This window comes from Oncorhynchus tshawytscha, linkage group LG10 (genome assembly GCF_018296145.1).
Source record: "Oncorhynchus tshawytscha isolate Ot180627B linkage group LG10, Otsh_v2.0, whole genome shotgun sequence".
Taxonomy (NCBI): Eukaryota; Metazoa; Chordata; class Actinopteri; order Salmoniformes; family Salmonidae; genus Oncorhynchus; species Oncorhynchus tshawytscha.
In genome coordinates this window covers 45,997,240-46,012,302 of record NC_056438.1, presented here as the reverse complement: position 1 = coordinate 46,012,302, position 15,063 = coordinate 45,997,240, and the positions used below count along the sequence as shown (strand labels likewise).

At 41.7% G+C, this 15,063-nt stretch overlaps 1 protein-coding gene and 1 long non-coding RNA gene across 2 annotated transcripts in view; one reads left to right on the top strand and one right to left on the bottom strand.

Annotated features, from left to right (window-relative positions):
• Positions 1-2,099: 2,099 nt before the first annotated feature.
• On the bottom strand, positions 2,100-13,506 carry LOC121847453. Its single transcript, XR_006084318.1, has 3 exons — positions 13,365-13,506; positions 13,107-13,240; positions 2,100-2,508 (listed from the first exon to the last, which is right to left on the bottom strand). It is a non-coding gene; the product is annotated as an uncharacterized LOC121847453 (long non-coding RNA).
• The window catches only part of LOC112260292 (anoctamin-8), a 29,755-nt gene continuing 20,601 nt past the window's right edge, over positions 5,910-15,063 (top strand). The window contains exons 1-3 of the mRNA XM_024435287.2: positions 5,910-6,652; positions 12,335-12,445; positions 13,385-13,517. Of these exons, the coding sequence (XP_024291055.1) occupies positions 6,574-6,652; positions 12,335-12,445; positions 13,385-13,517 (323 nt within the window). The 5' untranslated portion in view covers positions 5,910-6,573. The remainder of the gene's footprint in view (positions 6,653-12,334; positions 12,446-13,384; positions 13,518-15,063) is intronic.

Below are 15,063 nucleotides of genomic sequence, written 5' to 3'. Positions count from 1 at the left end.
AGTACTCTGAATGGCTCATGTTCTTTCTTATCTTACAGTTCAATACAAACGCGGTTGGTTTGAGTAAAATATATATATATACAGTGGGGCAAAAAAGTATTTAGTCAGCCACCAATTGTGCAAGTTCTCCCACTTAAAAATATGAGAGAGGCCTGTAATTTCCATCATAGGTACACTTCAACTATGACAGACAAAATGAGAAAAAAAATCCAGAAAATCACATTGTAGGATTTTTAATGAATTTATTTGCAAATTATGGTGGAAAATAAGTATTTGGTCACCTAAAAACAAGCAAGATTTCTGGCTCTCACAGACCTGTAACTTCTTCTTTAAGAGGCTCCTCTGTCCTCCACTCGTTACCTGTATTAATAGCACCTGTTTGAACTTGTTATCAGTGTAAAAGACACCTGTCCACAACCTCAAACAGACACACTCCAAACTCCACTATGGCCAAGACAATTAATGAACATTTACACTTAATCCAGTATAAACAAATGTATAGAATGTATTATACAAGAGAGTAAATTCCCAAATTCTACAGCACAACGGCAGAGTAATGTCTTAAGTGTAAAACTAATAACACTTTAACTGAAAAGTGATAAAAACATGCAATTGCATGTGAAAAGGTGTGATCACGTGAAGTTAAAAAATATATTTAGAAGTGAAGTGTTCCAGAAACACATATTTTTGCATGTGAAATGTGACGTGAAGTATTCCAAAAACATGTTTTTACATGTGAAATGTCACTTGAAGTGTTCCAAAAACACGTGTTTTCACATGATTTCACATGTGACATGTCGTTTTCACATGTCATGTGATTTGGTTTGGTTTAATATGTGACAACATGTGTGCTTATCCAAATGATGGTTTGTGTGTACTGTATTGATGCAAAAACACAATTTTTTTTAAAGAGTTTTGCAAGAATTGTTTGCTTTTGCAAGAGATTTATAATGTTTTGCTGGCTTGGTGTAAGGTTTTGTGGTTAGTGTGTAGAGTTTTGCAAAAAATAGCCTATAATTTCAAAGATAGTGCCTAAGCAATCAGAAAAAAAACTGTAATTAATGTCAAGGACACCTTTTAAAGTAAAGTATTCAAAATTACATTTGACTCCTCAGCTTTCACATGTGCTCAGATGTTTTCACATTTAATTTCATGGTATCGCATGTTGATAATAGGCTGAATCTACCACACACCCAAATCTTGAGGCAAAAGGCAAAACTGGAGAAACAGAAAAAAGTCTCTGCACACTTCCAGTTAGATGCAAATCTATTTTAATTATAGCTGAGCTTTCATCAGAGCATATCACCGCAAACAATAGTGGGGACAGATATTTCCACACAGTGAGCCAGATGTAATTGTAGACGCCTGTGGTAATCTAAGGTACCCAAAAGGGCCACTAGATGTCGTAACATGAGATAGAAATACAGGATAGAATAGAACATGTTATAGATGTACAGTATTACTGCTAGAACAAAACACACAAACACAGGGGTATGTGGTGTTAGTATAAGGAACCCATACTCTCAAAGAGCAATGAAGTCAAAAAAATCGACAAAAGAAAAGAAAGAAAAGGAAAACTTAGCTGCAATCTGAGGTGCAGTTAACTCTAATGAACTGATTCTCTGCAGCAGAGGTAACTCTGGGTTCTTCCTCTCCTGTGGCGGTCCTCATGAGAGCCAGTTTCATCATAGCGCTTGATGGTTTTTGCGACTTCACTTGAAGTAACTTTCAAAGTTCAAAGATTGACTGACCTTCATGTCTTAAAGTAATGATGGATTGTCGTTTCTTTTTGCTTTTTGAGCTGTCCTTCCCATAATATGGACTTGGTCTTTTACCAAATAGGGCTATCTTCTGTGTGCCACCTCTACCTTGTCATAACACAACTGATTGGCTCAAACGCATTAAGGAAAGAAATTCCACAAATGCACTTATAACGAGGCACATTTGTTAATTGAAATGGATTCCTGGTGACAACCTCATGAAGCTGGTTGAGAGAATGCCAAGAGTGTGCAAAGCTGTCATCAAGGCAAAGGGTGGCTACTTTAAAGAATCTCAAAACTCAAATATATGTTGATTTGTTTAACACTTTCTTTGGTTACTACATGATGCCATATGTGTTATTTCATAGTTTTGATGTCTTCACTATTATTCTACAATGTAGAAAATATGAAAATAATGAAACACCCTGGAATGGGCAGGTGTGTCCAAACGTTTGACTGGTACTGTATGCAGAACTCTAGAAAACAACTAGATAAAGGTTAAGGTAACCTATCAGGCACTAGGGCCTTCATGATTACAGGACACCTACACCGGTGTGTGTGTGCATGCGTGCGTGTGTGTGAAGCTAAGATAATGACAGTGGGAATTACAACATGACCCTCATATTAAATTCTTATTATATCCTAACGGCTTTAGGGTGCCTCAAGTATAAATCCAGAAGAGTTCTTTCTGGCAGAGTTTGCGGTCCTTGTCTCCTCCTCTTGGTGACACTTCCACCTTGACAATGCCCTGGAATTGTAGAGAAGACACAATGTGAGAGCACTGGACAAAGTGACAAGTAACAGGGTCATTTTCATCCTTGCGTCTCATGTTGGCTTATTCTCTGTTTCAAGCTTCTAGATGTCTTTCCCTCGTACATGTTCTCACAAACAGGGTGTAAATCAAACGTTTTGTGTTGCATGTGATCACGCCTTTAACACTGGTATCCAGACCTCGGGTGTCAGAACTGAGACTTTTTCGGTTCTGTTGCACTGAGCACAATTGCCATAAGGGTAGTTTACATCTCTCGGTGGAGTAAGGACGGTTTGGTTAGAGCCCATGTTGAAGCTGGCTCTGACTAGTCTACTGCGAAGATTGGGGCCCCATTTGTAGACAATTAACCTCTTGATGCTACCCATCCCGGATCCGGGATCGTGACTACGGCTCAAGCTCATTAGCATAACACAAAATGTGAAAAAATATTCTTAGACATATTTAACCTCCACACCTACACAAGTCCAATAGCTCAAATGAAAGATAAACACCTTGTTCATCTACCCAGCAAGTCAGATTTCTAAAATGTTTTACGGCGAAAACATAGCACACATTTATATTAGACCACCACCGAAACAAAAGGCAAACGGCGGCCATTTTGTCCCAGAAAATATAAAATTTAAAAGTAGGATTAAAAAATAAATAATTCACTAACCTTTTGAAAATCTTCATCAGATGACAGTAATATTACATGTTACACAGTACATTTTTTTTTTTTTCAATAATATGCCATTAATATCCATAAATCTCTGTTTACAATGACGACATTTCAAAAAATGCTACTCAAAATGTCCGGAGAAATTATGATAGCTCGGACAGATAACGTCAGATAACAAGCAATAAACATGACTAAATATACATGTTCTACATATAGTTACAAAGATACACTTCTTCTTAATACAACCGCTGTGTTACATTTATTTTTAACGTTACAGAATTCGTTCACTAGTCTATGCTATGAGTCGGCGCTCAGATATTAGCAGTGTCTCCTCTACGTTTGGAGTCCACAGAAACCCAAAATAACCACATAAATATTCCCTTACCTTTGATGTTCTTCGATCAGAAGACGTAGAAGGAGTCATACTTACCCAATACATCGTTTGGTTTCAAGTTGTGCGTCTTTGTATTAGCATATGCTAACAGCTTCAGCTGAAATGCACCCAAAATAACTTCTGCTCCTTCTGGTCCCGCACTCTTGCGCAATCAAACTTCAAAATTACATATTATATGTCGACTAAACTGGTCAAACTAAGTGCAGAATCGAGCAAAATGATGTTTTTATCATGTAAAACAATGATAATCGCAAACAAACGAACCGGCTTCAACTGGTGTCTATTGGAAAAGAACGTTCCCCAAATCGGCCGCGCAATAGAGTGCATGTATGTGAGAGTGAACCGGGCATTTTCGCCCGCCAAAGGATGAGGGAGCGAAATTCAAACAATGAACGTGCCAATTGAAAGCAGACATCGCTGAACAAATACATACTGTTCCCAGATCGGTAGCTGCCTGGGAAGGGTGGGGGCGATGACGTCAAAGTTGACCCAACTTTTCTCTTGACAAGAGAGAGTTTGGGAGAAAGGCTGCCCTGAGAGTTCTGCTTTACATACAGACATAATTTAAACGGTTTTAGAAACTTTAGAGTGTTTTCTATTCAATAATTATTATTATATGCATATATTAGCAATTTTGGAAAAAAATATTTTCAGTTTACTATGGGCACGCACTTCCTCCAACGGGGGCAGTATTGAGCCATAAGCTCAAGAGGTTAAAGGGGGGTTCCTTGAATTCCTGGCCGAGCTCTGGGTCTGAGGTGAGCATATGCCAGTGCTTCATTACTATGTTTTTAATCAAACAGGCTTTGGGGGTGAATGTAGATATGCAAGTAGTAGAACTCCTTAGAAGTTTTAACACATTTTTTTTGTATATCCTGGCCAGGTTTAGAGAGCGCAATTCGGTACGCATCTTCCGCACAAATGGGTGGAGTAACCCCTGTCCAGAAAACGTTTGTTTCACATTGACAGCATTATCAATCAAGTCCTTTGTCGAATGACACACAAGTCTGAGCCTATAGAACTGGCTCTTGGGTAACCCTCTTTCAAGGGCACTAAAATGAGCGCTACTTGCTAGGAGAAAAGTGTAACTGCCAGTCTCTTTCTGATATAGAGTGGCGATAAAGTTCCCAATTAGCAACCTCTATCCACATGTTCAAGAAATGGACCCGCTTGTGGTCATATTCAATAGAGAACTTCGGGTCAGAGTTCATGCTGTTCAAAAAGGAAGTGAATTCATGGAGTTCTTGTTCAGTGCCAATCCACACAGAGAGAATATCATCAATATACCTGAATCATTTGAGGATCATGGAGAAGTAAGGGATCCTGGTCTCATCACAGATAAACTTTTGCTCAAAATAGCACACATATAACACATAATTAGGGGCAAAGGTGGAGCCCATAGCATTTCCACTAACTTGAAGGAAAAAGTGTTTTTCAAAGGCAAAGTAGTTGAGCTTGAGAACTTGAGAAGCCAGTTCACTGATCTGAGGAAGGGTACACATTTCTGCAGCATTGAAGGTCCCCAAGAACACTGTGGCCTCCATCATTCTTAAATGGAAGAAGTTTGGAACCACCAAGACTCTTCCTAGAGCTGGCCGCCCGGCCAAACTGAGCAATGGGGGAGAAGGGCCTTGGTCAGGGAACTGTGGGGATGTTTTTCAGCGGCAGGGACTGGGATACTAGTCAGGATAGAGGGAAAGATGAACGGACTAAAGTACAGAGAGATCCTTGATTTAAAACCTGCTTCGGAGCGCTCAGGACCTCAGATTGGGGGTGAAGGTTCACCTTTGACCCTAAGCACAGAGCCAAGACAATGCAGGGGTGGTTTCGGGACAAGTCTCTGAATGTCCTTGAGTGGCCCAGTGAGAGCCTGGACTTGAAACCGATCGAACATCTTTGGATAGATCTGAAAATAGCTGTGCAGCGACGCTCCCCATCCAAAGATCTGCAGAGAAAAATGGGATAAACTCCCCAAATACAGGTGTGCCAAGCTTGTAGCGTCACACCCAAGAGGACTTGAGGCTGTAATTGCTGTCAAAGGTATTTCAAGAAAGTACTGAGTAAAGGGTCTGAATACTTATGGAAATGTGATATTTCCGGGTGGGGGGGTTATACATTTGCAAAAATGTCTAAAAACCTGCTTTTCCTTCGTCATTGTGAGGTATTGTGTGTAGATTGGTGAGTGGAAAAAAACGATTTAATCCATTTTAGAATAAGACTGTAAAGTAACAAAATGTGGAAAAAGTCAATGGGTCGGGAATACTTTCCTGAATGCACTGTACTTACAGAATGTTCAATAAGTAGAAAATTCTCTGTGACGCATGAATCAAATACCTGAATGTAGGCTACAACACAGATAAAACTCCACAGTGCTTCCAGGATTGTTTTGTCTGATTAGCCTTTTATGTTATGTCTAGCCTACATGATGGATGGAGTCGCAATAGAAGATGCCCTTTTATAGCCCTTTCATGTCACAAAACCACCTCACATAATGTTTTACTCCAATCCAATGGAAGGTAGCAGATATTGATATATTTGTTATCACTGCATCATTGACGACAGATATTGCAAAGCAAGAAGAGATCCACCTTTGCTGTAGCTCTACCATCAGTTGTCTTCTAGCCCGAGGTCCGGCGCGCTATCGACTGCCGCAAAAGCATGCTCATGCGGCAGGGTCGATTTCCGCGCTTATAAACCCAGGGTCGTTACACTATATTGGACGGGACTTCGTGTCGACCTCCTAACTCCTTATTCACTGCTCATTCAAGGAAGACTGGCGTGTGCAGTCCATCATCAGGTAGGGTAGGCGGGTATCCCCAAATTTGTTCATACATGGAACATCATCTTCCATAGTGCTGTCTTTCCAGCACAGGACCTGCACTTGACAGTGAATTCATGCACCATACTTATGACGTGAGCGTGCGGCACCTAATATCGCCGCGTCTGTAAACACAACTGCACCGCAGACAGCAACAGTGCAGGGGAGAGGATGGAGAAGACAGTGCCCACCGAAGAGGACAAGATAACTAAGCAAGAGCAAATATCTTCAATGTCGTCAGGTGTACTGGGTAAGTGTCTTGAGGAACACAGCATTTTGTCGTCGTGACAGGGTGCGTAAATTCGAGATCGATGGTTACAGAGAGGATTATTATCAATGATGATATTTGTGGTGGTAAACTATGATGCCGTATTCTCATACATTCACGAAACATGCAATTGACCCCAGCCTTCGAGGTTAATCCTATAGTTTAGCCTTCACCCTTCATCTTTCATGCCACATGTTTTATTGATTTGGTAGTGCATCGTGACCTATAACATTGTGCGCATTCCAATGAGAATGAGAAGGGCCAAGTTACGGCTGTGCTGGCTTTTGTACAACCGCATTTCCATTCATTATATTGTTTTAATGTAGCCTTTGTATTTTGATAAATATTAGATGTTAATTATTTATTTCAGTGGTCTAGCTGTCAAAGTGGTAAAGTAATTGTCCAGTAAAAATCTCACTTTTAAAAGTTCAGATTCTGTTAAATCATACACAAATAATGTTGTTGACTCATCCTATACTCCTATTTGTGGCCAAAGCATAAATGTGAGTGGAAAAACACTTCAAAAGCCCAACCTCAAACTTGTATCTCAAACAGACTGTTTAAAAATGCTTGATATTTCCTCACAAAGGATGATGTCATCCTCCTAAGGAGCTGGCCAATCAGCGCTCTAATTGCATGAATATTTTTAATGACCGGTATATGCCCACACCATTCTGTTGTTGGAGTATGCCCACAGAAAAATTGGAAGGGAAAATTATTTCACACATATTGTAATTAATTATAGGTCATATTTCATAGAAATCTGGAAACACTGGACAGTTCCTTTAAACAGAAACTGTAAGATTAAAAAACTAAATATTTAATGTTGGATTTTAGTAGCCTACAGTGGTTATTTTATTACAAATTTGTTCTTCTGAAAAAGTGCATTGTGCATAACATTAAGCAACCACACACATGTCTTCCAAGTCCACATTTTTGTAGGCCTATACTTAAAGCTGCCATATCCAGGACAGAGTTTGGAGAACACTGTTGTACACTATACTTGCTTGTTTTGTCACATAAACTGAAATTAGGCAAACTATTAGAATTTTAGCAACCAGGAAATTACATAGCGATTCCTGCATAGTGCATCTTTAACGTTTACAACCGAACACACAGCCTACTCTGCATGTGTTTACTGTGGCGGCGGGTAGCCTACTGGTTAGCTAGGCTACCTGCCGAGCTGACAAAGTAAAAATCTGTCGTTCTGCCCCTGAGCAAGGCAGTTTAACCCACTGTTCCCCAGGCACCAAAGACGTGGATGTCGATTAAGACAGCCCTCCGCACCTCTCTGATTCAGAGGGGTTGGATTAAATGCAGAAGACATTTCAGTTGAATACATTCAGTTGGACAAGTGACTAGGTATCCCCCTTACCCCATTCCCCTCTACCAGTGAACATGCTTAGCCTACTTTGCATGTGTTTACTCTACCAGTGAACACACACAGACTAATCTTCAAGTGTTTACAGTACCAGTGAACATATACTCAGGACACAATTGGTGACATATCATGAAGATTTCAAGGCGAGAACATCACAGACACATTTTACTGCACTTCCTTTTGTTTAGCATATTCTGTCACAACTATGTGGTGGAGGTGAGAGCTGACTGACTGGTATTTCTTGCAATGGTTGAAGAAAGTCCTCAAAGAGCAGCAGAGGAAAACAGTATGGCACAGGATTTGGCCTTTCTGTGAATTTGGAGATGGAGGTCGATAGATAAGAATCCAATCATCTGTAATCAAAGATATTATATTCTTGAAGTGTTCTGCTGCCAATGCCTAGCTGTCACTGTTATCTAGCAATGTGGGGGAAGCCTATGAGCAATGAGGTAATTGAAAATAATTACTGGGGTGATGAGGGTTAATGAGGTGATGCTCAGAGCTTGTATTCATAAAGCATCTCGGAGTAGGATCACTGATCTAGGATATGAATAGGGGCCCAATGTGCTATTGAATGAGGGGACAGACCATTTTAAAGGCTTTGGGCTGCATTTGTAAAAAAAAATTAATGTTAGACTAAAGTATTCTCCATTCAGTACACACATACACACACACACACTTACACACATACAATTATCAAAATTTGGCAAAATTGAATTGGTCTTCAAATTAAAGCTTTGGTTAGGAACATAACACCATAGTAAAGGCAGTAGGTACTAGGGCTGACCCCATTTAGTCGACTGATCAATTGTTTGGTCGATAGGCTGTTGGTCGACCAAGATTTCTTTAGTCGAGCAGTAGCAAAAAATAATAATTTCATGGTGTACAAGACATCTGTCTGATTCGCACCTGAGGTGGCCGTGGGGATGGCACAGTCCATTACTAAGACATGTGCAACTGAAATTGTATAGGGTTATATTACTTAAGAACAATGGTGCAACACAAATAAAAATAATATATATATATATTTTACCTTTATTTAACTAGGCAAGTCAGTTAAGAACAAATTCTTATTTTCAATGACGGCCTACGAACAGTGGGTTAACTGCCTGTTCAGGGGCAGAACGACAGATTTGTACCTTGTCAGCTTGGGGATTTGAACTTGCAACCTTTGGTTTTTAGTCCAATGCTCTAACCACTTGGCTACCCTATAACAAATTCACTTTCTCCCGCGTTGGATATCGGTCGTTCTGCAGTTCTGAAACATCAGTGCGCAGTTGAATTGGCGCATTTTCCTAGACCATGTTGCTATGTGCATAATAGCAACGTTAACCTGCATATACTGTTGAGAACAATGCAGCAGAGGCAGCAGCGGAGTTAGGAGACGAGAAAACAGCACTTGCCTTAATTGTCTAAGAAAAGTGAGAGGAGAAAGGAAACGCCAACTTAATTAGATGTATAATCAATGCCTAACTGTTAAATGTGTCTGGCTTTATAAATCATACATATATATATATATATATATATATCTACAGAAATAAGACAGATCCTGTTTCTGATTGAGTGTTTGTTTAATAATAGCCTACTGATTCTGTGAGCACCAAGACTCACGCAATCACAACATGTCGGATAAACAATTTCACGTCTGTTTTTAATCTTTGCGATGCTGTAATAAAGGCTTTACACATTTTTTCCATTAGAACAGCCTCTATGGTATTACTTAGAATGTATTTAGTGTTGTTTACACTCTTCCAAATAGTCAGAAAAAGTATTTTTATAATAATAACATTCATTTTTCTTGATCTCCTTCTTATTGTTGTTACTACTATTATGACTGTCATTATAATAATAAGTCATGTCATTATCATTAGGCTTAGTATAGGCCAAAGAGCGCATCTTGTTTAGTCTTTATATCGTAACTTACTTACGCCTATATTTCAATACTTATATAGGCTACTGTGTCAATCAGTCATTCCTTCGTTCGTGTCATCACACACCATATGAGTCATTCCATATTTGAGATAAAATCAAGCATTTTAGTTTGAAAATAAAATAAAGAGACTCTTGAATAATTTGCGTAAATAATAAATAAACCGTTCCATTGCGGAAATTGCATTCAAACTGTTTTTAGGTTTTGCTGTAATAAAGGTTAAAAAAAACATTTTGTAAAAACACTACAACAGACTCTCTGGTGCGCTTATCATATTTATAGTGTTGTTTACATTGGCCCAGGGTCTCCCGGGTTAGGGGAGGGTTTGGCGGGTAGGGATTTCTTGTCCCATCGCGCTCTATCGATTCCAGTGGCAGGCCGTGCGCAATGCACGCTGACACGGTAGCAAGGTATATGGTGTTTCCTCCGACACATTGGTGCGGCTGGCTTCTGGGTTATTAAGCTGGTGTTGTGCCAAGAAGCAATGCGGCTTGGCGGTGTTGTGTTTCGGGAGACGCACGGCGCCTGACCATCGCCTCTCCCGAGTTCGTACGGTAGTTGCAGTGATGAGACAAGACTAACTACCAATTGGATACCACAAAATTGGGGAGAAAAGGGGGGTAAAAGTATTTTTTAAAACACACATAAAAAAAAACAAAAAAACCCCACATAGGATATGTCTATATACGGAAAAATACACGTTTTAACATTTCGACCAATCGTTTGGTTGAAAGAACAGACGACTCTAGGTCGACCTTTTTTTTTTTAGTTGGGAACAGCCCTAGTAGGTACAATCACAAAGTTACGTTTTCTATATTTGCTGATATATGCATTTTACGTGCTGCTACTATACAGAACACAAATATAAATGCAGCATGCAACAATTTACAGGTCATATGAGGAAATCAGTAAATTGAAATAAATTCATTAGGCCCCATTAGGCCCCTGATTGGGAATACAGATATGCATCTGTTGGTCACATATACCATAAAAAAAACATGGTCTGCGGTTGGATGTACTGCCAAATTCTCTAAAACTATGTTTGAGGCGACTTATGGTAGAGAAATTAACATTAAATTCTCTGGCAACCGCTCTGGTGGACATTCCTGCAGTCAGCATGCCAATTGCACGCCCCCTCAAAACCTGAGACATCTGTGGCATTGTGTTGTGTGACAAAACTGCACATTTTAGAATGGCCTTTTATTGTCCCCAGCACAAGCTGCACCTGTGTAATGCTCATGCTGTTTAATCAGGTTCTTGATATGCCACACCTGTCAGGTGGATGGATTATCTTGGCAAAGGAGAAATGCTCACTAACTGGGAAGTAAACAAATTTGTGCACAAAATCTGAGAGAAATAAGCTTTTTGTGCATCTGGAACATTTCTGTGATCATTTATTTCAGCTCATGAAACATGGGACCAACACTTTACATGTTGCATTTATATTTTTTGTTCAGTGTAGTGTAGCTATTAGTCCCTTAACAGTCCCAGCACTAGAAGTCCCGGGTATGGAGCTGTCATTGGTTTAAACATTGTAACTTGGCAGTGAAGATAAAAGTATAAGATGTGGTTGTGCAAGAAAGGGGAAGGATCGAGTACTGCATGTTGTTCAGAACACAAGCCCTTACAGTGGCGCCCTGCTAGAGTGACAAGATGCATTTCACTGCACAAGCTATACACAAGGCTCACCCACTGCAGCCCAGTGGTGTTTGTGGGTGTCTGTATGCGTGTGAGAGAGAACAGGAGAGAGGGAAGGGGCGAGGAAGGTTAGAGGACTACTTCTCATGCCAGTAGTAGGTGACGTATGAGTGAGATCCCACTTCAGTGGGTAAATGCACTGACAGGAGCATTCCAGATTCTCATTGTTATCCTGTCCTTTGACCTGATTAAGTTGGAGCCTGTGGTTTGTACCTCCCACGTGGTGGTTGGTTTTCAAGAGCAGTTTTCAAAAGCTACCCTACAAGTACTGCAGCTTAGTGGAGTAAACACTTGTTTGGTGTTTATGTAATGGTAAGCCTCGTGTTCTGTTGCGCAGGAAGCTGCTTGAATTGCACAAGCCCTGTGCAATGTAGAAAAATATCATTTCTGATTCTTTCACGATTTGGGATGATCTATGCGCATTTCAAATTGTCTGAGGAGAGAAAGGAGTAACAAACTGCTTTGGCCTTGTTGACGAGTAGAAAAGTGACAGAGCTGGCCGTGAGGATTTAGCACTTTGGCAGAATCCTCCGTCTCTCCCTCTGTCACCTCTTTCCCCACTACACGGCACTGATGAGAACTGTTCTTACCCTCCATCTGTCTATGCATCCCCCCTTTGCCCTCTCTCTCCTCCCTTCTACCTCTCCCCCTTTAGACAAATTGTTTGGGAAACGCCTCTCGCAGGCCAGACGGTACATCATGTCCCATAAATCCTGGCTGAAAATGGTTCCCACGGAAGACTGTGATATCCTAATGACATTCTCAGGTACACTTAATCGCCACATTCATCTGCTATGGTTCAGTCCCCTCAATCACGATGGGAAATGTAGATGGGAGTCTTATTAGCCGTTGTGGGCAATGAGCCAATCACTCGGAGACGTGACATGAAACAGTTCACAGGGAATACTGAATCACATCCATTACCTCAGGGCTGCCCAACCCTCTTCCTGGAGATCTACCTTCCTGTGGTTTTTCAGCCCAACGCTAATTTAACACACATTTAACACACTGATTCTACTAATTAGCTGCCCAACAAGACCTTAAATAACTGAATCAGATATGCTAAATTAGGGATGGACTGAAAACCTACAGTACAGTAGATCTCCAGTAAGAGAGTTGGACTGAAAACCTACAGGACAGTAGATCTCCAATAAGAGGGTTGGACTGAAGACCTACAGGACAGTAGATCTCCAGGAAGATGGTTGGGCGACCCTGCATTACCTGTATGTTTATTACAGAGTAAGGTACTCTAGGATTCTGCACATGCTGTGGGAATGCATGCTACACATGGATCAATTTCAGTAATCAAAGTCAAACCAAGTTTCCAACATGGATCAAAATTGGATATTAATTATTGCACTGATTCCTGCTAGAAGGGATGACATCAATGCAGTGGTGCCTTGCCTCATACACTCTCAGGTGTGTACCTTATTTGATTGGATTGACCTTTCCACGGCTCCGTCCTCCCACGGTTACTGCTGCTACTTCTGCCAAGCTCTGGAGAATGTCGTCGTTTCAACATCCTTATGTGAATACACTCATTAAGAGGCTCCAAGAGTGTCTGATGAATGACAAGAATATAAAGTGTTAAAAAAAATGGTCACGCAATTGCGACAGGTTCAATATTAATGCATGGAAATTGGCTCCTACATAAAATGAATGCAAAAGCTAATCTAGAAACTGACCTTTTTTTGTTTTTTTGTAGACACCATAGATGACCACACCTTGCTGTGGCTGCTGAACCATATCCGACTGGGAATCCCACAAGCTAAAATCCAGATCAGACAGCATCAACACACACAGGGATATGCGTTCTGCATTACAAGCACATTCGAGAAGTAAGATATCCCACTTCTGACCTGACATTTTTGTCAAAAATGAAATGGTTATATGTTAACTATCTGAGCTGACCCTTTTGCACGGTCTCTTTGCACACTCACAGAACTCTACACACTCTTGCACACTGACACTCCAACGCACACAAAACATGCACACACATTTATATTGACACACGCACACGCACTCACATACTATCACATTTCAGGAGAAGACCCAGATGCAGACAGTGTCGAAGTAACAAAAGTTTATTACTAGAACAGGGGGCAGGCAAAATGACAGTTCAAGGGCAGGCAGAGGTCAGTAATCCAGATCAGAGTCCATAAGGTATAGAACCTTGGGAGAGGTGAGTGCAGACAGGGGAAAAGCCAGGGTGCTGTAACCCCGGAAAAAGCGGCGATAAAAGTTGGCAAATCCCAGGAAACGTTGCAGTTGCACTCTGGATGTAGGCTGGGGCCAATCCACCACTGCATGCTCCTTCCCGGGATCCATCTGTACACTCCCTGCAGCGATGATGTAACCCAAGAAGGGGATGGTGGAGCGATGGAATTCGCACTTCTCTGCTTCCACAAAAAGCTGGTTCTCCGATTGGCGTTGGAGAACCTGTCGGACATGGAGCACGTGTTCTTGGGAGGAGCGGGAGAAAACGAGGATGTCGTCGAGGTAGATGAAGACAAACCTGATCAACATGTCACGGAGAACATCATTCACCAGAGCCTGGAACACAGCCAGGGCGTTGATAAGGCTAAATGGCATGACCAGATACTCGTAGTGACCGCTGGTCGTGTTGAAGGCAGTCTTCCACTTGTCCCCTTCCCGTATCCTCACCAGGTGGTAGGCGTTCTGTAGGTCCAGCTTGGAGAACATGGTGGCCCCCTGGAGCGGCTCGAATGCCGAGGTTGATGAGTGGTAGCGGGTAGCGGTTTTTCAAGTGATGTCGTTGAGGCCCTGGTAGTCGATGCACAGGTGCAGGGTTTTGTCCTTCTTTTCCACAAAGAAGAACCCTGCGCCGGCGGGGGAGTCAGAAAGACGGATGAACCCTGCAGCTAGGGAGTCCTCAATGTAGGTCTCCATAGCCAGAGAATACAGTCGTCCCCGGAGCAGAGTGGTGCCAGGGAGAAGGTCGATCCTTACCGAACACCTCCGAGAGGTCCTGGTACTCCGCGGGAATGGCAGAGACGTCCGGGGCAACTTCCGAGCCGCCAGGAAGACGTCCCGTGGGCAGGCTGCGCTGACTTCAGGCAATGAGAGTGGCAGGATGGGCTCCAGCCCATGTTGGCACCAGTAGACCAGTCAATAAAGGGATTGTGTCGCTGAAGCCAAGAGAATCCCAATACAATGGGAACATGAGGAGACTTAAGCAGAAATTGGATTCTCTCGCTGTGGTTCCCTGACACATGTAGGTTGATCGGGTGGTATTGTGGGTGACCCGGCCTATAGAGTGCCCGTCCAACGCTCTAATGTCCATGGGAATGGAGAGGGGCTGAGTGGGAATTCCCAGCTCGGACGCCATGTTAGCGTCCACAAAGCTCTCATCGGCCCCAGAGT